Source organism: Paroedura picta, chromosome 4 (genome assembly GCF_049243985.1).
Source record: "Paroedura picta isolate Pp20150507F chromosome 4, Ppicta_v3.0, whole genome shotgun sequence".
Taxonomy (NCBI): Eukaryota; Metazoa; Chordata; class Lepidosauria; order Squamata; family Gekkonidae; genus Paroedura; species Paroedura picta.
The window spans coordinates 36,160,511-36,183,262 of record NC_135372.1 but is presented as its reverse complement, the minus strand read 5'-3'; the positions used below and the strand labels follow the sequence as shown (position 1 = coordinate 36,183,262).

Sequence of the window (22,752 nt, the reverse complement as noted above, 5' to 3'; positions counted from 1 at the left end):
CTTTTGCAACATTGAAGTTGTGCGGAATGGCCCCCAGTTTCCTCTCTTCCCCTCCCCTGTTCTCCACACTCCTCGTGGTGTCGAAAGCTTGGTGATGGTGGAAAGTAATATCAAGTCACACACTACTTATGGCAATCCCAATGGAGTTTTCAAGGCAATGGTTTTCTACGGCCATTCTTCCGGGGCCTTAACTTCCTTGGTCTCCCAGCCAAATACTGACCAAGGCCAACCCTCCTTAACTTCCAATATCAGGCTAGCCTTGTCAAATTATTTTTATTTTTATTTTCATTTTTATTTATTTTTTTAATTTTTATCCCGCCACTCCCACAAAGGCTCGTGGTGGCTAACAATAAGCCTAACCCCCCCATAAAACCCATTAAACAATTTAAAACAGTCAAAAACCAACCAATCAACCTTAAAACCCTCCAGTACTCACATTTATCTATTCATTATTTACTCAGCGGCAAAGCGACTCAGTTCTAACCACTCAAATCCCAAAAGCCTTGGGATAATTAAAAAACCTACCATCAAAAATCAAATTAAGCCCCAAATTAACTATCCTCTGTGTTTCTAGGGACCACTGTAGGTCAGGAAACATGGCTTGACCACCCTAACCATCACTGCAAACCCTCTTTCTATCCCCGACTGCAGGCCGCAACTGTCTCCGCCTGGTCATGGAATACCTGCCCAGTGGCTGCCTGCGGAACTACCTGCAGAAAAACCAGGAACGGCTGGAGTTCAAGAAACTGCTGCTTTACGCCTGGCAGGTCTGCAAGGTCAGCCGAGTTCGTCAATATTCAGAACTTCTTTCTTTTAAAGGGCTAGAAAATAAGAATGGCCTCAGACAGTAGGTTTGCCGATTTGCGGTAAAACAACTAAATTAGAGGCCAGAAGCAGCTCAGAGACAAACAAGATTTGGGGGGTAAGCTTTTGAGGGTCAAAGTATGTGCTGAAGAAGGAAGACTGTTTTTTTATTCCCCACTTTTCACTACCTGAAGGAGACCCAAAGCGGCTTACGAACATCTTTCCCTTCCTCTCCCCACAATAGGTACCCTGTGAAGTAGGTGGGACTGAGAGAGAACTGTTCTGTGAGAACAGGTCTATCAGGACTGTGCCTAGTTCAAGGTCACCCAATTAACTACTTGGGGAGGATTGGAGAATCAAACCCAGTTCTCCAGATTAGAGGCCGCTGCTCTTAACCATGAAAACCTGCTGATTAACTCTCGAGAGCTCATCATCCTGTAAATCGTGTGGGTCTCTAAGGTGGTACTGAATTCAGATCTACCGAGAAGATAAAAAAAGCTCTGTTGTAATAAGTTGTCTACAATCTTCCTGCTACAACAAGTCGGTGGCTGCTAGGTTTAGAAATCTGGCCACATACAGTTTTAAAAGGGGGATGAGCACGTTTAACAGAGGTCAACAGCTATTATCCATAATCACTAAACAAAGCTTCCGGGTTCAGAAAAAGTGTACCTTTGAATATCGGTTTGGGGCATCGCATGCTGCTTGTGAATTTCCAGAAAAGCGTTTGTCTTACTACTATGAGGAAGAAGATGTCAAAGTATTACTATTATCATAGTAATTTATTACTACTACTACTACTACTACTACTACTACTACTACCACCACCACTACTAATACTAATACCACTACTACTATTACTATTACTTCTTGGATCTCTGAGCTGCCCCTCTCCAAAAAGGTCTTGGGGTGGCTTCCAACATATCAGAATAAGAACAAATCAGCATACGATTAAAAAATCCTAAAAATTAATCTATAAAATATTACTCACTCCGTCAAATAAGTACCCTCGTGAGCCTGAAAGTACAGGAGATGGAAGTTGAATTGTTGGCCTGATTTAGGTCAGGGGAGAACAGCTCAGGAGAAAACCTGGGCACAGGGTTAGGCAGGGGGTCCTTCCAGATGGTAAGAGTGCAGTCGGCCTCAACCAAAGGCCTGGTGGAAGAGCGCTATTTTACAGAAACTTTGAAAGCTCTGTAAGGGCCCAGGTCTCCATCGGCAGCTCATTCCACCATGTTGGGGCCAGGGCGAGGCACACAGCTCTGGGGCCAGGGACCACCAGCATGCTGGAACTTGCACAGCTAAGAGTGTTGCCCGATCCAACAGGGCTGTGATTATGGCAAGAGATGTCCATCAGAAGTTGTTTGCTGTAGTAGCAAAATGCAACTTTCATGTTCAGAGACAGTGTACCAGATATTGGGGGCAGGGAGAGAGAAAGAGGGGCTCCAATACTCCTCTGGTGCTAAATAGCAATGGTTGTTTTTGAACCCGCTCATCGTCCCAACTTTATCACAGGGCATGGAGTACCTGGGGTCTCGGCGCTACATCCACAGAGACCTGGCTGCCAGGAACATCTTGGTGGAAAACGAAAACCGCGTCAAGATCGGGGACTTTGGTCTCGCCAAAATTCTCCCGCATGGGAAGGAATATTATGTGGTTCGAGAACCTGGACAGAGTCCCATTTTCTGGTAGGAGGGGGACACTTGTCACCCCAGTGGGCATTTGGAGCATCTGGGTGTGATTGGGCAAAGGGGGCAGATCCTTGGATTCTACGTTGAATTCTGAGGATGAGGGAATGGAGGTGGGGTTAGGTTGGTAGCTTTAGCTTGGGTGGGGAGGGGGTGATTATTTGACTGCTTTTATACCCCACACTTCTCTCCATTGGAGACCCACAGCAGCTTGCAAACTCATTCTCCTCTCCTCCATTTTATCCTCACGCCAACCGTGTGAGGTCAGCTAGGCTGAGTGACCCTGGCCCAAAGGCACCCAGCAAGATTCCTGTGCAGAGTGGGGATTGGGACCTGGGTCTCTCCCATCCTAGCCCGATATTGATGACTGCCATTTTTGCAAACCTGCTCACAAAACTGAACTCACTCAGCTCGCTGTGCCCCTCTTCTCTTTCCCCAATTCCCCACGTTCAAACCGGTGCTACATGTTGACAGGTACGCACCAGAATCTTTAGCAGACAACATCTTCTCCCAAGAATCAGACGTCTGGAGTTTCGGCGTTGTCCTGTATGAACTTTTCACCTATGGCAGCAAGATCTCAGAGGTAAGGGCTGGGAAAAGACATTCTCACAAGACATCAGCTGACTGTTTCTGTGAAATCTGGCCAATAGAAGATTTTCAAGCAGGGCCTATTCTGCACACATTGGATAATGCACTTTCTATGTGCTTTTGCAGCTGGATTTTCCTGTGCAGAACAGAATAATCTACTTCTAAAGTGCATTGAAAGTCCATTATCTATTGTGTGCAGAATGGGCCCTGGTTTCCCATGGCCACAAGCTAAGGGTGGTACTGAATCCTCCCCCCCCCCAGCGCTCTCTATATTCCTTCTCAGGTTCTCAAGTTATGTTCTCTGCTTTCTGGGGTGGAATTAATGCTCAAGAAACAATCATGTTCCAGTTCCAGATGTTATAAAGAATTCTGTGGCATGCAGGTTAGACTGTCATCCCCACATATTATCCATCTGCAAACACACAGTAAAACCCTGCAATAAAACAATCGTAAGGCTATCCTTATCCCTTTTGTCTTGATCAGGGCTTTATTAACATACAATCCTGTCCCTTTGCATCAGTTAACTACCACACAAAAAGACTCTTCATGCCACCATGTGCTTGGTATCCAGATTGCTTTATTGCAGTGTGTTACTGATGTGCATCAATAACACAGAATGCAGATGAAGACACTGAAAACTATTGCACACTGCACATGTTCTGGTTCCAGAACTAATTTTAGATATTCCCCTAGTCACAGTGAAATTCAGCAAGGGCAGAATTAACACAGGTTGGACTCTTAAAACAAGAAAAAGAATGTGGAGAATCTACTGCTGTCTATTGTTGTCACATTCCCAATAATATGTTATTTGTTTAATACAGCAGAGTTTGCCCATTCATGGAAGGGTGATACCAAGGACAATAAATAACTGCTGCAAAAAAAACCCTATATTTTGTCAAGTAGATTCAGTTCACATTCAGATTGCAGTCGAAAGGAGAGAGAGAAACCTCATCTAAAACGTACTTTCCCTATGACAAGTGACCAGCTAAATCCAGCATTGTGTGTATGAAAGTATGAGGGCATTGTTTCAGTGGGAGAGACCTGTGGAGACATGGAACTCCATGGAAGGCCATGTGAAGAAAAGGGGAGGACAAATGGAACTCCATGGAAGGCCATGTAAAGAAAAGGGGAGGACAAATGGAACTCCATGGAAGGCCATGTGAAGAAAGGGAGAGGACAAAGCACAAAGAGAGTGGAGGAGTCAGAAAGCAGCCCCCAGGTTAAGACAGAGAGAGAAGCCTCCCATTTAAGGAGATAGCACGTACGTACGTAGAGTGAAGTAGCATATACATTACCCACCCAATGTCCAGGCATGCTGAGCTGCTTACTTCAACAATATGCACACAGATGCGGAACATTATTAAACAGTAGAACAAAGTCTGAGAACCCAGCTTTAAGACCAACAAAGCTTCGGTGTGAGCTTTAGTGTGCACACACACACTTCTCATGAAGCACACGCAAGCTTGTATCTTGAATGAAACTTTGTTGGTCTTAAAGATGCCACTGGACTCTCAAACTTTGTTCTGCTCCTTCAGACCAACCAGCTACCTACTCAAATCTATTGTTAAGCAGTATTGTTTTCTGTCTAGGAATTTCTCCGCATGATGGAGCACAGCAGCTCCCTCCAGATTGTCTGTCGGCTTTTGGAACTCCTGAAGGGGAACAGGCGGCTTTCTCCTCCGGCTGGTTGCCCCACAGAGGTGAACACGCAACATGAATATGAAGTTTGAGATTTAAAGTCAGACAGCAGCACTCCCACACGTGCAAAGATCACAGGCTGTAATTCTGTTTAGGGTTGCATTATGAGACTCCTATTTGAGGTTACCAATCCCAGGTTGGGAAATTCCTGGAGATTTGAGGGTGCAGCCTGGGGGAAAGCAGGGTTAGAGGGGAAGACACTCAGTGGGGTATGGCGTCACAGAACCCACCCTTCAAAGCAGCCATTTTCTTCCAGGAAACTGACCTCTGTCATCGGAGATCAGCTGTAATTCTCTAACATCTCCAGGTCCTCCTTGGAGTTTGACCACCTTTGAATTACTGCAGATCTGGTTTTCAGAGGTAGCCTGCCTCAGTACAGAGAGATTCAATTCCAAAACACCCTAATAACAATGATGATATGGATCCTACCACTCCTCTGAGCACAATTCATATTGGGATATTTTGGTTAATATAGCAGAGATTTGCCCAGTCGCAGAAGTGTGATCTCAAGGGCAGTAAATAAATCTCCCATGAAGTACAATGCTAAAGGTAAAAACTGACATTTATTCAAGTAGATCCAATTCCTATTCAGGTTGCTGTCGAAAGAAGAGAAAGAGGCCGAACCAAAAGAGTACTTTCCTTATCACAAATGGCTGGCTTACCTGGCATCATGTGTGGAACAGGAGGGCATTCTCTACAGCAGTGGTCCCCAACCTTTTTATCACTGGGGACCGGTCAACACTTGACAATTTTACTGAGGCCCGGGGGGGGGTAGTCTTTTGCTGAGGGACATCACCGCTGCTGCCTGAGCCCCTGCTCCACTTGCTTTCCCGCCGGCACCCCTGACTTCCCGCTGCCCACTGGGGGGCGCTGCCAGCAGCAACTGCGCAGTGCCACTCCGAGGGGGAGCCCCAGCCATGGCGGCCGCTGGAGAGCACCAAAGGTGAGCCGGAAGCAGAGTGGCAGGGCAGCCTCCAAGGCAGCAGCCAGGGAGGAGGATGAGGAGGAGCCACAGCCTGGTACCGACTGATCCCCGGACCGGTTTCGGTCCCCGGACCGGGGGTTGGGGGCCACTGCTCTACAGGACACTCCTGCAGAGACATGTGTCTCCATGGAAGGCCATGTAAAACTACAATAAGTGGGAGATCAAAGGAAGGAGAGGGAGCCATTCCCAGGCTGTGTCCCCCCCCACCCCCCAATTACCAACATCCCTAGGTCACTTGTTGGTGGAAATAAAACTTTTCCTCTGGCATCTTGCCTATTTTATGGGAGGAATTTCCCCTGGTTTCTTAAACCTTTGAAGTGGGGGGAAAGGTGCCAAACCAGGAGACATGGTTTTAAATCTCAAAGGTGCCCACAGGCTTAAAAGGGTGGGGGACCTCTATTTTAGGAACTCAAATTGAGAAAAATGAACAGAGAATCTTAAGGGGAGAGGGATATCTGAAGGATATCCAGCAAGACTATATAGCAAAGTAGTAAAAAGGCATAACTTAATCTAGGTACTTTGAGGGGGAGAGATACAGGAAGCAGCTCCAAACCCACCATTCTGCAGGCAGTAAGATGGAGGAAAGGGGAAGAAGAAAAGCAGGAAACAGGAAGTTGTCTCTGAAAGACTCAGCCTAGCCTTAAAGGGACGGCATCAGAGAGATCAGAAAAGGAAGCGGTCAGGGTTACTATGTTCTGTTTTCAACATATCTATATCACTGACTCTGTGGTAAAGCATCTCCTCCTCCTGCAGGCTGAAGCAAGGGGGCATAGGACAGGGCACAACTGCTTTAGGATGCTTTGGGCTGATCCTGCGTTGGGCAGGGGGCTGGACTAGATGGCCTGTATGGCCCCTTCCAACTCTATGGTTCTGTGATTCCAACAGGAAGGAGAATGAGTGGGACTGTGGCACAGGGAATAGCCCACAATAAAGGCAGGGGTGACATTTCATGTATTACCACTCCAGAGGGGCACAAACACCAGTAACTTCTCTTTCTCCCTCTCTCTCTCTCCCTCGCTCTTTCTGTCTACCTCCAAGGTCTATGACTTGATGCTGTCCTGCTGGGCCTTCATGCCGAACCAGAGGCCCCGATTCTGCGAGCTCAGCCCCCAAATTGAGACTCTGAGAAACGGACGCAGCAAAGCCCGGGGCTAGAAGGAGATGCAGCAGCTGTAACACTGTTCTCCCCACACACTCTGCTGCCAACGATGCACAGCAGAAGAGCAACGCAAATAATGAAACCCAGCTCGCTTTCTAAGCTTGCTAGTTCTCCATAGGGTCCACTCCCTCCACATAGATCATTTAAAAAAAATATATGGTAAAAATAATATTGGTAACTCCTCTTGAGAGCTGTGTGCGGGAACAACTTCAGCACATTCAGTCGAACGGAGAAACAAAGAGATAGAAGCTTGCATGCGATTGTACATTGCCAGAAGGAACAAGAGATGGTTCCGGATCACACCAGAGGCCCGTACTGCCCACCCGCCTGCCAGCTGGATGGTCCCAGGAAGGCTTTAATCCGGTTGTGTGACAATGGACCACCCTGACGGTTTGCTTCCCTCCTTCAGCAATGGGTATTCTCAGCTGTGCTGTTCCTGAACGTAGAAGTTCCGTTTTGCTATCCTAGCTGCACTGTTATTTGGCGATGTCTTCCCTCAAATACAACCTCTTTTGGATGGATCCTCTCCACATTTAGGCAGTAGTGAGTTCCATAAGTTAGGCAGGCATCGTTGTGGGCAGGAAGTCTTTCTTTTGCCCGGAGTCTTCTTCCCAACATCTTCACTGTGTGACCCCCAAGTTATATGATGGAATAGGGAGGAAAAGTTCCCTCTATCCACTTTCTCCAGGCTGTGCCTGAAATTTTATAGGTCTCCCTTCCTCTTCCTCTTCCTCTACATCAGTGGTTCTCAACCTTCCTAATGCTGTGACCCTTTAATACAGTTCCTCATGTTGTGGTGATCCCCAACCATAAAATGATGCAAGTGTTCTTTCACAGAACTTAAACCAAAACTGACCAATGGTGTGAAGATCCCTTGTTCATGATGGTATATAAATTGTTTTTTTCCCCAAGGTTTCTCAGTTCAGCACTGCCTCTTGTCCCACCATGCTGACCTCGCTTTTTTCTGCTGCTCCAGACAGATGAATGCTCTATCTTGATCTATCCCAGCCAAGCTGCTCACCCTGTCGCGACCCCTGTGAAAGGGTCATTTGACCCCCAAAGGGGTCCCAACCCCCAGGTTGAGAACCACCATTCTACCTAATCTTTTTAAAAGCCCCAAACCATTCAGATACAGAGAAGGTCAACATTGGGACAACTGCCTGCTGCCTTTTCTGGCTGTATGATCGCTTTTTACTAATTGCCAACTTCCAGGTGGGGTCAACGCCAAACAAAAGAAGAACCATGAGACTGAAGCCAAGAAGAGAATCAATACCGGCTGTCCAATAAAATCTATTTTATTCCAGAAACAAATGTCTGTGTGTCTTCCTTTTTATAACAGTACAACGCAACTCTTAAACCAAAATTGGAAGGGGTTTCCCATTGAGGAAAGGGTTTCCCACAAAAATGGGGCAAGAGCCTAGGACCTTGTTTTGGTGATTTCCAGTTTGGGTTTAAGAGTTGTGTTGTACCGTTCTAAAAAGGGAAACATTTGGGGGCTTTCCACACCGGGATCCATGTAGCAAATTGTTTGCTGAACGAAAAATCGCCATTTAAAATAGTGGAATTCGTCGCTATGCATACCTGCCTTTGTGGTGGAATCCAGTTGCGTTTCCATCGTTTCCCACACGCTTCCGGTCTCGGCAAAAATCGCTAGAAAGGAAGCGCTATTGCCAAGCTTGTCCCGCCCCTGGTCATCAAGCAGCCAATGGCGGCCGTTAGCATGCTCCCAAACAGCCCCTTTCCCTTTAAGAAAGGTTTTAAAAAAAAAAAAACACACCCGTTGCAACGAATCTGCGTTGATTCGTTGCAACGGAGAGACCCATCCAGCTAGCGAGTGTGTTTGAGCTGCCGTTTCATCATTGCCACGCTCCCCCCAAGTGAACCCCCCCCCTCACGGGCGCGATTTTCGGCCGAAAACAGTGTGAAAAATAAAGGGAAAATACATCAGCAAACGGGCTTCTGTGTTGATTGTGCTTAGTGACTGTCAACAGAGGGACTGCAGACGGGGAAGCCTCACTGGCTAAACAGAGGCTCGCCGGTGCATTGATCTCCGCTCACTTGGAGAAAAAAAATGGCGATCGCTTCGCCGGAAGATCAGAGGAGAGAGCCAGGGGGAGGGACTTTGCAGAAACCACAACAATGGTAACGCACAGAACTTTCCCGCTAGTGTTGCAGATTGGTTGCAGGAGTGTAGCGCTTTCTGGAGGGTGAATCCACTTTTTGGGATTTCCCTAAAAGCGCTACAACGAAGCGCTTTTTGCGGATCGGTTTCAGGTGTGTTGCAGATTGTCGACGACGTTGTGCATAATGGCAAAACTGTAGCGTTTTCAATTAGTAACCATTGTGCAATTTTGAAGGAGTGCGGAAAGCCCCTTGTTTTTGGAATGAAACAGACTTTATTGGACAGCCAGTGTCGATTTACAACTGAATTCCAGACATCAGCGATGGAAACGGCTCCTATGGAAGATGGACAGTCTGGTATTTTACACACTGCAGAGGTCCCTCTCTAAACCCCACCCTCTTAAGGCTCCACCCTGAAAACCTCCAGAAATTTCCCAACCCAGAGATGCCAACCTTGCTTTTTAAAGGCAATGGCCACAAAGTTGTTGCAGATACAGGCATATATTCCTTCCCCCTCATAGGCATTACTAAAAACTTCTTTTTAAAAACATTCACCAATTTATTAATATCATAATTCTAGTATATATTTCAGTTAAGAGGAACTCTGCAGCAGCAAACATTATAATGCAGATCTGTCCATTCCACACAGAAAGGTCATGCTATTCAAATAACCCGGGCAATTCTTCCTTCCTAACAGGGGCACCTGCATTTTCTGACATGGATCTCAATTCAGATTCAAAAAGGAATCATTCCCACAGACTCCCCCCCCCCTTTTAGAGGGGTAGATAGCACATGTATGTTAGAATATTTTCCGCTTACACATGTTTGGTTGTGAACGTTTTTCGTTTCAGTATTTGTATTCAAGTACCTTGAATAAAAGAGCCTCTTGTGGTGCAGAGTGATAAGGCAGCCGTCTGAAAGCTTTGCCCATAAGGCTGGGAGTTCAATCCCAGCAGCCGGCTCAAGGTTGACTCAGCCTTCCATCCTTCCGAGGTCGGTAAAATGAGTACCCAGCTTGCTGCTGGGGGGTAAACGGTCATGACTGGGGAAGGCACTGGCAAACCACCCCGTGTTGAGTCTGCCAAGAAAACGCTAGAGGGCGTCACCCCAAGGGTCAGACATGACTCAGTGCTTGCACAGGGGATACCTTTACCTTTACCTTTACCTTGAATAAAGATCAGATTTTTGAAATACATGTGATGATTTTTCCTCCTGATAAATCTCATTTTCTACACCAAGTGTTGGATCCAGACTAGACTGGTATTCCCCACCAATTTCCTCTTCCCCACCAGCTCCCCCCATGTCATTCCTCAGGGGCCCCTATGCCCCAGGAGCAATATTTTGTGGAGATAAGCAGGCTACAGTGGAAGATGTAGCTTGGATCCTGCCCTATGGGTGATTATTTTTCTCTGTGATTCCTCCCCCCCTGCAAATTTGTACCTCACCATTGTTTTAGGAAAGGAGTCCTCAACGTGGTGCTTTGCCAAGTATGTTTAGAAAGGCGGTAGGGCCATACAGGGCTTTTGCCCAGGACTGTTTCCGACTGTCAATTAGAGATCTGGGCAGACATTCAAAATACATTGTTTTGGTAGCGTCTGCCACCCCCACATAAAGATCAGTACAAGAAAACATTTTCAAACAATATTCCCTTTTAAAAGGCATCCTGTTAAGCAAAGATTATCCATGAATACCTGAAGAGTGATTATTAAAGTTAGGCCCTCAAACTGCGACATTTTGCAATTCTCTTCACATCTCGCAGCGGCCATTTTGTTGTTGACTCCACCTGCTAGGGCAGCCATTTTGTGGTAGCTCCCACCACCCTGTGTCAGAATCACAAAGGTTCCCACAGGCATAAAAGGGTGAGGGACCTCTGTTTTAGGAACTCAAATTGAGAAAAACGAACAGAGAATCTAAGGGGATGGGAGGTTCTTTCTGAAGGACATCCAGCAAGACTATATAGCAAAGTAGTAAAAAGGCAAAAATCAATGTAAGCTGGAGTATCGAATCAGTAAAGTGGCTACTGAAGTGATACCTCCCATCTTCTCCTTTCAGGCTCATGAGACAAAGAGCATAGCAATACGAAATGTAAACAATTGCCACACTTGTTAAAAGGCCAGGGGAGGGGAAGGAAATTTTCAGCTTCTTCCAGAGAGATATGAACTCCCAGAGGCAACTGCTGTTCTTGCACATTCCAATAATCCTCTTTTTAAAAGGGGATTAGGGTTGCCAACCTCCAGATGGTGGCTGGACAGCTTCCTCTATTACAGCTGGTCTTCAGGCAACAGGGAACAATTCACCAGGAGAAAATGATCACTGTGGAAGTTAAGACTGTAAGACATCAGACCCCATTGAAGTCCCTCCCCTCTCTAAACCGTGTCCTTAGACTCAACCCCCAAAATCTCCAGGTATTTCGCAGCCCAGAGCTGTCAATCTTACCTGCGACAGATAGCTTGCTTGTTAGATTTAGGATGCCAATAGCTAGCTAGTGAGCAAGGTAGATTGTCCATTTTTCCATTGTCCATTTTTCTATTGTGGATTCAGCTGGCTTCCCATCTCTCCACAAAGCACGGTACTATCAGAGGACGATGATTTCCAGGCTAATGTCTACACCTCTAAAGAGTCGAGATTTCCCCCCATTTTTTCAGTATTTACTCATCCATATTTGTTCGCTAGAAATAATCCTCCACATGCAAGTCTAAGCAAGTACCCCGATCTCGTCCATAAATGAGTTCACTAAAACAAGACAGAACGTAGAAAAATTGGATCAGGTTTATTTTGAAACACACTGATCAGGGGAGGGAAGAAGAAGAAGAAGAAGAGTTGGTTCTTATATGCCGCTTTTCTCTACCAGAAGGAAGCTCAAAGCGGCTTACAGTCGCCTTCCCTTTCCTCTCCCCACAACAGACACCCTGTGAGGTGGGTGAGGCTGAGAGAGCCCTGATATTACTGCTCGGTCAGAACAGCTTTATCAGCGCCATGGCGAGCCCAAGGTCACCCAGCTGGCTGCATGTGGGGGAGAGCAGAATCGAACCCGGCATTCCAGATTAGAAGTCCGTACTCCTAACCACTACACCAAACTGGAACTGCATTCTTTGCAAAAGGGAGACCCATCTTAAAATAATTTGGTGGCAGTGAGATTCCAGTGGGGTAAAAGAAGCCCATCTGTTAGACCCGATGGCATTCCTTCCCTAGTCTTTTTTTGCTATGACTGAGGGCAAAAAGACTATACATTTGTACAAGGCGATTCTGTTTTCTCGAGGAGGAAATGTTGCGTTACCTGAAATATCAGCTCTGGTATGTAAAGCACTCTGTTTTTCCCGGGTCAATTGTATCACCTACTAATCACCGCAGTTTCTGCTTGGGCCCACGCCAAGGGCTTGCAGTCAAAACCTAGGCCCTGGTCCAATGTCCAGGTCATGGGGAAACACAGCTGACTGAGCAAGGTTTTTGCCGTGGAGGAGAGGTGTGACCGATCAGGATAAGGAACTTAAATGCAGTGATATAATGTTAAAACAAGAAAGCAAATATTGTGCAATTCAGCTACCGATAAAAGGACGTTAATGTGTATGCACACGTTTATTCCAGGATCTTAAAACAAGTCACGTTTGTTCCGAAGCTCCTAAGATCTGGGTGTAGTTGGTCAGGCAAATCAAGAACAGTGACCAGCTCAGCTGGAGTTTATTTGCAAGTAACTTGCCAGGTCGATTGAACCAGCCGGCAGAGGATGGGGAGGGGGACTTATCAAAACGAGTAAGGAAGAAGCAAAAACTAAACAAGATGTCCCTGTGCCCAAAACCCAGAGATCCACCCCCACCCTAAATCACCTACATGCCTACATTGCTTCTGGATGATGCGGGTATGTCACATTTACTTCCTGCTTCTTCTCTCTCTACTCCTGGTTTCTGAAAGCCTTGAACCAGTGGAAGAGGCTCCAAACCCAGGGATGCCCTGGCCCCAGCTGGGGACTGACAACCCTATAGGCAAGAACTGTGAACAAAGGAAAGTCAAGGCCTAGAGAGCAGTTCCACTCCACTGTGGCTTCCAGATTCATGGAGATTTGCCCCAATATGGCCCAAAACATGAACAAAAAGCTCACATTGACCCATCCAGTGCATCCTTTGGGGGGTAACTACAAATATCAACAACTGCATCAATGCAGGGAATTTTGTAGCTCCTGAACACATGTGTGAAGTCCACGAATCCCACTTCCTCCCTCCACACCTGCACAGATTTTTGCCTCTCTCAGTTGTTTGAACCCTGAATATTTCACAGTGCAATCCTAAGAAGAGTTGCATTCCTTTAAGTCCACAGGAGTCAATGGGCTTCAAAGAGGGTACATCTGTTCTAAGAGGTAGCATCTGTCTGTATGCCTGAGATTTTGCTTCAACTTTAAACACAATGTACTTGTGACCCTAGAGGATTCAGCTTACAACAGACCTTGAAATGTCATGGAGGGGCCAAGGGTTGCCAACTCCAGGGGGGGGGGAAATTTCTGGAGATTTGGGGGGCAGAGGCTGAATAGGGCAGGGATTGGGCCAAGCAGCTCAGAAGGGATGTGACTTCACAGAGTCTGCCCTCCAAACTTGCCATTTTTCTCCTTGTTCTAAAGGTCAGTTGTAATTCAAGGAGAACTGCAAGCCCCACCCAGAGACAGGCAACCCTAGAAAGAATTCACCATAAGCAAGTAATCAGGTTAGGTTTGCCTTTGAACAACATTTTAGAACACATCAACAACCATCCATCCTTCATTGTTGTTTCCCTGAGTCATAGTTTAACATTTCACATCCCTAAAATGGTTTTCACCCTTCCTTTGGACAATGGGTCATTTGGGGAACCAGAGTCACATTAGTTACTGGCTATCAAACACAAGCCAATAAAAATAAATATATAGTCCATTGTCAGCATTCATTTCAAACCCTGTCCCCCTCGTAACCCCAACGCTCTTCAGAGACTCTGATAAACTTCCACTCTCTTCCCACAGATCAAGTTGGGTCGGTGGATGGCTCTCCACATCACCAGCATCTCATAGGGCACAAAACGATGGACCAGTAGGAGTTCCTTGTAATAACAGGGGTCAAAGGACTCCAACCTGGCAGAAGGCACATGCACACCCACCGTCCTGATGCCCATGTGGGAAGAAGGTTTAAGCCCTGCTTTCTTGAGACACATCCCCAAGTAAACGTCATCAATTGGGAAGAGCTCGATGCCCAGTGATTCCTTGTAGATGGTGCGTGAAGTGTAGCCAGACATAAGGAGACCCCCTCCGCCACAATAAGGGGGGTAGGATTTGGAGGCAGTCACTTGCTCTGGCACATAGTATTTGCTCCACTTCTCCCGGATGGGACCCACGTTGGTAATAAGCTGCCCCACAAAGAGGTGTGAATCTCCCGCGCCTGGAACATCCAGCAAGTAGCGGATAATATTGTCCGTGTTGGCAAAAACATCGTCGTCCCCATTGAAGACGAAACGTACACCAGGGCAGCGGGCCTCCATCCAGGAATGGAAGAGGACTTGCTTAAGCGTCAGGTTGAAGAAACTGTCATGGAAGTTCCACTGGAGGATGTCTCCATTCTCTTCTGCCTCGATCTTCAAGAGCTGGTTAGTCTTCCAAGCATCACGATCATTGGCCAGCCGCCCCGCCAAGAAGAGCCTCCGGATATTGACGCCTGCGTATGTCCGTTCCTGGCCCCAAGTCTTGCGAATTATTTCACGCCGGTCATAATTCCCTGGCGATGACTTGATGGCAAGGAGCAAGAAGGTGTTGTAGGATTTGTCTGGGCCTCCACACTTATCAGGAACATCCAGAAGCAGAGGGAACTCCTTGCAGTGCTTATATCGCAAGAAGTCCTTGATATGGTCAGGCAGTTCGGCAAATCCAGAGATGTTGGCCACCGACAAGTTCTCCTGGCACTCAGCAATGGGCTTGGGGTGTTCAGCAATGATTGTTGGGATGGTGATGGGAGTGTCTATCACCTCTTTCAGGTCAGGACCATTCTTGTTGCTCTGAATGAGGAACAAGAACCCGGTGAACCCAACGAAGACCAGGACAGCAACTTCCAACACGTGGCACCAACGTCGTGACATTTTTCACCTGAAAGACCATCAAAGATTTCAATGGGGGGGGGGGGAATAGCACATACCTCTAGACATTTCAAGAACTTGCTGTCCCAGGAAAAGAACACTCCATATCCATCTGTGCTTAATCTAACTTGCAGAGGATCCTTCAGTCTACAGCTGGAGACCAGAATAATGAAAATGTGCACCCTCACTTTACTAAGAGACCCCACCTTCTACTAAGGTATGCCTTCCATTGGTTGCTGGACCTGAATAGCCCTGGCCAGCCTGATCTTGTCAGATCTTGGAAGTTAAGCAGGATTGATCCTGGCTAGATGGGAGACCTCCAAGGAATACTCGGGTCAAGACGCAGAGGGAGGCAATGGCCAGCTACCTCGGACGTTCTCTTGCCTTGAAAACCTGACGGGATCGTTAGAAGTCAGCTGTGACTTGACGGCACTTCCCATCACCGCTATTGGTTGCCCATTTATTACCAAGCTCAGTTTAAGGCCGTGGCCATCATATATAAAGCCCTTCATGGTCTTGACCACTCTTATTTCTGGGGTCGCCTGTCCCTCTACGCTCCACCAGGACAGCCCCTCACGTCAGCGGAGGTTTCTGCAGGTGCCATCCCGCAAATGGGCAAAACCAATAACTGCCTGTATGTGTACTTTCTCTCCCCACCTTGTGGAATGGCCTGCCCAAAGAGGTCAAGAAAGCTCCAGCGCCCCTGGCCTTCCACAAACAATGCAAAACTGGCCCATTAACAAAGACTCTTCCGCGCAGGGAACAAGGCAGCACAGTACAAAATGGTTTCACAAACTTACTTGGATAAATGATTAGAGGAAGAATAGTTGGTTCTTATAAAATCAAAGAATCATAGAGTTGGAAGGGACCTCCAGGGTCATCTAGTCCAGTGTCCTGCACAATGCAGGAACTCACAACTACCTGCCCACCCACTCACAATCTGCCTAAGTTCATAAAATCAGCATTTCTGTTAGATGTTTATCTAGCCTCTGCTTAAAAACTTCCAAAGGAGAGCTTGCCACCTCCGGAGGAAGCCTGTTCCACTGAGGAACCACTCTAACTGTCAGGAACTTCTTCCGGATGTTGAGCTGAAAATTCTTTTGAATTAATTTTAAAACATTGGTTCTGGTCCAATCCTCTGGAGCAACAGAAAATTCTGCTCCATCCTCTTCAGTGGTCCCCAACCTTTTTTGGGCTGGGGACCGGGGGGGAGGGGAGAGGGAGGCCTGGAGACTGGGGGGGGAGAGGGAGGTGACAGCGCCGGGGCACTGGTGGGCACAAACACGGAGCTGCCGCACCGGCGTGCCGTGGGCAGGGAGAGAGGTGCGCCCGCTGGCACAGCAGCACCCATGCCTCCCTCCCGCCACGGCCCAGTACCGAGGGCTCCACGGCCCGGTACCGGTCCATGGCCCAGGGGTTGGGGAACATTGCATATAACAGTCCTTCAAGTATTTGAAGATGGTTATCATATCACCTCTTGTTCGTCTTCTCTCCAGCCTAAACAGATGAAGTTCCCTCAACCTTTCCTCCAAACCCCTCATCAACTTTGTAGCTGTCCTTTGTACACCCACCAGTTTCTCTACATCTTTCTTCAGCTGTGGTGCCCAAAACTGAACACAGTTCTCCAAGTGAGGTCTAACCAGAGCAGAGTAAACTGGCAACATCACCTTGTGTGATCTGGACACTATACTTCTTTTAATGCAGCCCCAATTCCTGTTTGCCTTTTTAGCTACTGAGTCACACTGCTGACTCATGTTCAGTATATCGTCTACTAGGACCCCCAGTTCCTTTTCACATATACTACTGCCAAGACAAGTCTCATACATCAAACCCAGCTTTCCAGATTAGAAATCCACGCTCCTAAACACTACACAGATGGCCTTTATTGCTATGTAGAGTGTGTTGTAAGTAGAATCTTATTTAATTTTGGTACTGTTTAATATGTCATGTTAATATGATATACTCCTGTCCTTCTTGATGGTTCCAGTCTTCTAATATTGTAGTGCACTAGTTATTGAATATCCGATTTTGCTGATTCTACCGATTCCCTATGAGTAAACTGCCTGCCTTAAGTATACATGGAAGAAGAAGAGTTGGTTTTTATGCCTTGCCCAGGAAATCTTGAGGGCTGATCCTGCATTGAGCAGGGGGTTGGACTAGATGGCCTGTATGGCCCCTTCCAACTCCAGGATTCCATCTCAGGAATTATTCTAGGTTAATTCATTTTCGGGGAGCCTGCCTTGCTGATAGCAGCCAGACAGGTCCCATCTCTCCCTCTCTTGCCTGAGCTTAGAAGCTAAGCAGGGTTAGCACTTGGAGGGGAGATCAACAAGGAAGCCACTGTGCAGAGGAAGACAATGGACAAAGTACTCCTGATTGTTCCTTGCCTTGACTGTCCTCGCTGACCCCCAATCCCCAGCCATGCACCTCTTTGCATGCACTGATTTGCATGCACACCAATACCATGCTTCCTCCTTCCCAGCATTGATAGGGAGGGATAGGTGGGTGGTGCACATACAAGCTGCACGCAACAGACAATGCTCTCCAGGAAAGGCATAAACATGGAGTGGGTGGCTGTGAGCACAGGCAACGAGAGGGTTTGTGAGTGGGCTTGCCACCCTCCAGGTGGGGCCTGGAGAGCTCCTGCTTTTACAACTGGTTTCCAGACTAGAGAGTTCCCCTGGAAAGAAATGGCTGCTTTGGAGGGTGGATTCCATGGCCTTGTATTTCACTGAAGTCCCTGTCCTCCCCAGGCTCCATCCTCAAATCTCCAGGCGTTTCCCAACCTGTTGGCAGCCCTACCTCCCCATCCTTCACCCATGGACAGGGAGGATCTAGCCACCCTAGGCTTCTCCCCTCCCCAAACTTCATCCCCTCTAGGCTCCACCCTCCTAATCACCATATATTTCCAAGCCTAGAGCTAGCAACCCTACAGGTGAGAGAGGAAGTGTGCACAGACAGGTGAGGGGACAGGCAGGTGTGAAATGGATGGAAAGGAAGCATGTGGGATGCTAGGCAGAAGGGGGCCCCCAAGCACTGTCTGCCCAGGGCCCCCGAATCCTGGAACCAGCACTGCTGGGACTTTCTGCATGCAGAGCAGGAGTTCAGCTTGGGCTGCCAGATTCCCCAGGTTGGCACCTCCCCTACCTTTTCAGGGGATTAAGAAACCAGGGGAAATCTCCCCCCAAGCCAGGCAAGGAGCCTGAAAAAAAGGTGACATTTCTCCATCACCCAGAACTGACATTAGTGATTTGGGGGGTGGAGGTGTTCTGGTTTTCAGGCAGAACTGTAGGCCAGCCTTTCTCAGCTTTCTTTTACTGTTATAGCCCCTGAAACATTATTCAGGCTCCCAGAAATCCCAGAAGTGGCATGATCGTGCAGAATATGGCCAGGAAGTGTTGCTGTGCACCCACCCACCTGGAGCCCCTACTCTTCCCACTCCCTCCGGGCCCATCATTGGCCATTTGGGAGGGGTGGCAGGTTGGCAAGACCATATATGGCCATATCACCCGATAAACGTTTAACAATCTTTTAAAATATATAATATATATATATATATTTATAAAATATTCATGAAAAAATATTCATATAAAATATTCATGAACTCCCACCCATTTGGAAAACCCTTCCAAGCCCATCAAGAAACCACAGGATTTCACAAAATCCTGGTAGAGAAAGCCTGCTCTATGGTAAGAAGCTAATTCTACCATAGAATTTTGCCCAAAAACCAGAGTGTCACCCCCAGCGTCCCAATGACACATTGTCACAAAGAAACATTGTGCTTTTTCCAGGCATCTTATGTTCATGTTCCTGCCGTGTTTCTCCCCCATCCCCTGACGGCTGTTCTGATGGCCCTGCCAGCCCTCAAGTGTTCCCAAGGAAACACCATTTTGCTGACCAAAGACAACCTTTAAGGGGCGGAGAAACTGGAACGGCAGCGTTCCTGCTGGCCGCGACTGACCCAGCCACACAGCCTCTCTGACAGGGTAGCCTGGGGCAACATGGAAACAGTCCCTTGAGCAAGAGAAGCCCTGCGCACCCTGTTCTCCCAGATCAGAACAAAGAGGACTTGTGTAAGGAATGTAGCCAGGAGGAATGAAGCAACACGAGAACAGGATGCTATTTTAATTCCGGAGAGATTAGCAGTCCCAGCTAGGACAACAGAAAAGACAGCGCAGTGTTTTATGTCAACTTTTGGGTCTTATTTGGCACAGGGAGTTCTCTCTTGACATCACCTGTCAAGGGTTGAGGGAGCATCAGGGCGGTAACTTCCGAGTACAAGAGTAGAGTTCCCAGCGATTCCTACAACTACGCATCGTCACATCTAGGCTGTACTCAAGAATGACGCACTGGCCCAGAGGTTTCCAGTGGGCGCTTAAAATATTTTTCACCCACGACTGCCCAGAGTGGCACAGGGATGCCAGCCTCCGGGTGGGAGCTGGGGATCCCCCCGAATGACAGCTCATCTTCAGAGATCAGCTCCCCCAGAGAAAATGGCTGCTTCTCGTCAGAGTTAATTCTACATTTGCAAAGAAACACCGTGGATTTCTTGTAAATAAGATCCAATCAGAAAATGAAATCCAATGGCCATTGTAGTGTCTTCTCCATGATTTAATGTTATAAACTGTGGTCCTCAATATACAATATGTCCAGTAATTTGATCAATATAACAGGAAGCAAAACGGGGTAAAATTACAATTCTATTTCATTTTCTGATAGGATCAGAGTTAATTCTACTACTTAGCATTTATGGAGAGCTTTGGTGGGTTTTGGAAACTCTGAGGCACTATGGCAGGCTTTCTCAACCAGGGTTTCGTGAAACCCTGAGGTTTTTTGAAGGGTTTCCTGAATGGGTAGAAGTTAATTAATTTTTAATATCTTTTTAAAATTCGTTAAACATTTAATGGGTGATATGACTAACAGTTGGGTCTCTCTCTCCTCTTGCTCTACAAAGCTTTTTTCTCTTCTTAAGAGACCCAGCTTGGTGCTGCCTCTAATCTGGAGAGCTGGGTTTGATTCCTTGCTCCTCCACATGCAGCCAGTTAAGTGATCGTACGCCAGTCACAGTTCTTTCAGCCTTGCCTACCAGACAAGTTGTCTGTTGTGAAGGAAGGAAGGGTATGCTGCTTTGAGAGTTCTTCAGGCAGTAAAAGGTGGGGTACAAAAAAAGGCTTTTCTCCTTCTTAATAAGACTATTTTTTAAAAGCAGTGGTTCTCAACCAGACCCCTTTGGGGGTCAAATGTCCCTTTTGCAGGAGTCGCGGCAGGGCAAGCCGTTTGGTGGGGGAGGGGCGCCATCCACACAACAGCGTTGCGGGGTAAATCGAGACAGAACGTAGCAGAAAAGAACGAAATCGGTATGGTGGGACAAGAGACAGAACTGAACTGAGAAACCCTGGGGAAAAAACAATTTATATATAAACATGAACAATGGATCTTCACGCCATTGGTCAGTTTTGGTTTAATTTCTGTGAAAGAACACTTGCATAATTCTATGGTTGGGGGTCACCTCAACATGAGGAGCTGTATTAAAGGGTCGCGGCATTAGGAAGGTTGAGAACCAGGGCCATTCCGTACGAGTTCAAAGTAGCAGAAGGCTTACAAATGGTAAACGCTACTAATTTGCTGTTCCGCATGACATCGCACACAATCTGCAACAGTCCTGCAACACTAGCGCTAAAACCTCTTCGTTGTAGCAATTTCCGGTGAATCCAGAAAAGTGGATTCACCCTCAGAAAATCGCTACACTCCTGCCAACAACCTGCAACACTTGCGAAAAAGACCTGTGCATTCTCAATGTAGCGGCTGCAACAAAGTCCCTCCCCCTGGCTCTCTCCTCCGAACTTCCGGCGAAGCGATCGCCATTTTTTCCCCCTCAGAGCGAGCAGGGGAAGCAATGAACCAGCGAGGCTTCATTCACCCAGCGAGGCTTCTCCGGCTACAGTCCCTCCACAGAAGTTACTCTAAAGCTCCCCTAAGTCCCCAAGCACAACACAGCCCCCTGTTTGCAAGTTCCCTTTATTTTCGGCCAAAAATCACGCCCGTGCGGGGGGGGGATTTTTTTTCCACTCAGGGGAGCGTGGTAACAATGACTCGCCAGCTCACACACCAGCTAGATGGGTCTCTACATTAGGAAGAATCCAGGCATATTCGTTACAACGTGTGTGTGTGTGTTTTTAAACCTGTGCTTAAAGGGAAAGGGGCTTTTCCGGAGCATGATAACAACCGCCCATTGGCTGTTTGTTTGATTGACGGCCAGGGGCGGGAACAAGCACAGAAAAAATCGCTTCCTTTCTAGCGATTCCTGCGAGACCGGAAACCTGTGGGGAACGAATGAAACGCTACTGGATTCCACTACAAATGCAGGTATGCGGAACGCCGAGATTCCACTATTTAAAATAGCATTTCCGCTTTGTGAAACCAATTGGCAACATCGGTCCTTGTGCGGAAAGGCCCTCACTGTTTGAAAGCAACCTGGTTCTGTACCCTTCTTTCCATATTTAAACTCTCTGGTCAAGAGTATCAGACCAGGACCTGGGAGACTCAGGGCCAAAGCCCCACTTTGTCAAGGGAGCACAATGGGTGACCTTTGGCCAGACTCTCTGTCAACTTCACCTGCTTCACAGAGCTGCAGAGATAAAACAAAGGAAAGGAAAGCGCTGCTTTAAACTGCTTTCGATCTCCACAGGGAGAAAAATTGTGCAGAAATACCTAAGTAAGACTAAAGGTCCTGCTCATCCCCACATTAGCCCAACACATGTACCAAGGAGAAACACTCTGGCAAGTTGCCCTCCCCCAAGTGACTGCCCTGAGGCATTTTGAGATAAGACTGTCTCTGGACATGAATGCACAACTGAGTCCCTATGGAGTGAGCCAGTGGTGAGTGAGACTACAAAAACGTAAGTTTGGATCCCCACTCTGCCACAAAGCATGCTAGATGACCCTGGGCCAGCCACACATGCACTCCTTCTCCCCCCCCCCCCATTTCAGCATAGCCTCAGCACAGGGTTGTTGCGAATTGAAGAGGAGGAAGGGAGAGCCATGGACACATTCCTGAGATCCTTGGAGAAAGGGCAGGATAAAAATGCAACAGAGACAAGCTGCTAGTGCCCTACCTGGCCCCGGAACCATTGAGTTATCATGGCTTATTTAGCCAATGGGTATTCTATCTTAGGAAGGAAGGAAGGATCTTATATGTCACTTTTCTCTACCCGAAGGAGTCTCAAAGCAGCTTACAGTCGCCTTCCCTTTCCTCTCCCCACCACAGGCACTCTGTGAGGGAGGTGAGGCTGAGAGAGCCCTGAGATCACTGCTCGGTCAGAACAGCTTTATCAGTGCTGTGTTGAGGCCAAGGTCACCCAGCTGGCTGCATGTGGGGAAGCAGGGAATCAAACCCGGATTGCCAGATTAGAACTCCGAACTAGGGCTGCTAGCCTCCAGGTAAGTTCTGGAGATCACCTGCAATTCTGACTTGCCTCCAGACTACAGAGATCAGTTCCCATGGAGACAAAGGTAACTTTAGAAGGTGGACTCTGGAGCATTAGCAGAGATCCCTCTCTCTCCAAACCCTGCCTTGCCCAGGCTCCATCTCCAGGAATGCTCCAACCTCGGCAACCCTCCTTCCAGCCCAG

At 47.5% G+C, this 22,752-nt stretch overlaps 2 protein-coding genes across 6 annotated transcripts in view; one reads left to right on the top strand and one right to left on the bottom strand.

The window, feature by feature from the left end:
• JAK3 (Janus kinase 3) overlaps window positions 1–10,209 on the top strand; it is a 44,737-nt gene extending 34,528 nt beyond the window's left edge. The window contains exons 20-24 of the mRNA XM_077332412.1: window positions 652–776; window positions 2,317–2,489; window positions 2,964–3,072; window positions 4,667–4,777; window positions 6,799–10,209. Coding sequence (XP_077188527.1) covers window positions 652–776; window positions 2,317–2,489; window positions 2,964–3,072; window positions 4,667–4,777; window positions 6,799–6,915 — 635 coding nt within the window. The 3' untranslated portion in view covers window positions 6,916–10,209. The remainder of the gene's footprint in view (window positions 1–651; window positions 777–2,316; window positions 2,490–2,963; window positions 3,073–4,666; window positions 4,778–6,798) is intronic.
• Window positions 10,210–11,791: 1,582 nt separating this feature from the next.
• The window catches only part of B3GNT3 (UDP-GlcNAc:betaGal beta-1,3-N-acetylglucosaminyltransferase 3), a 35,487-nt gene continuing 24,526 nt past the window's right edge, over window positions 11,792–22,752 (bottom strand). For all 5 annotated transcript variants that reach the window (XM_077332415.1, XM_077332417.1, XM_077332414.1 and 2 more), the window contains one exon: window positions 11,792–15,131. In XM_077332415.1, coding sequence (XP_077188530.1) covers window positions 13,985–15,124 — 1,140 coding nt within the window. In that variant the 5' untranslated portion in view covers window positions 15,125–15,131 and the 3' untranslated portion in view covers window positions 11,792–13,984. The remainder of the gene's footprint in view (window positions 15,132–22,752) is intronic.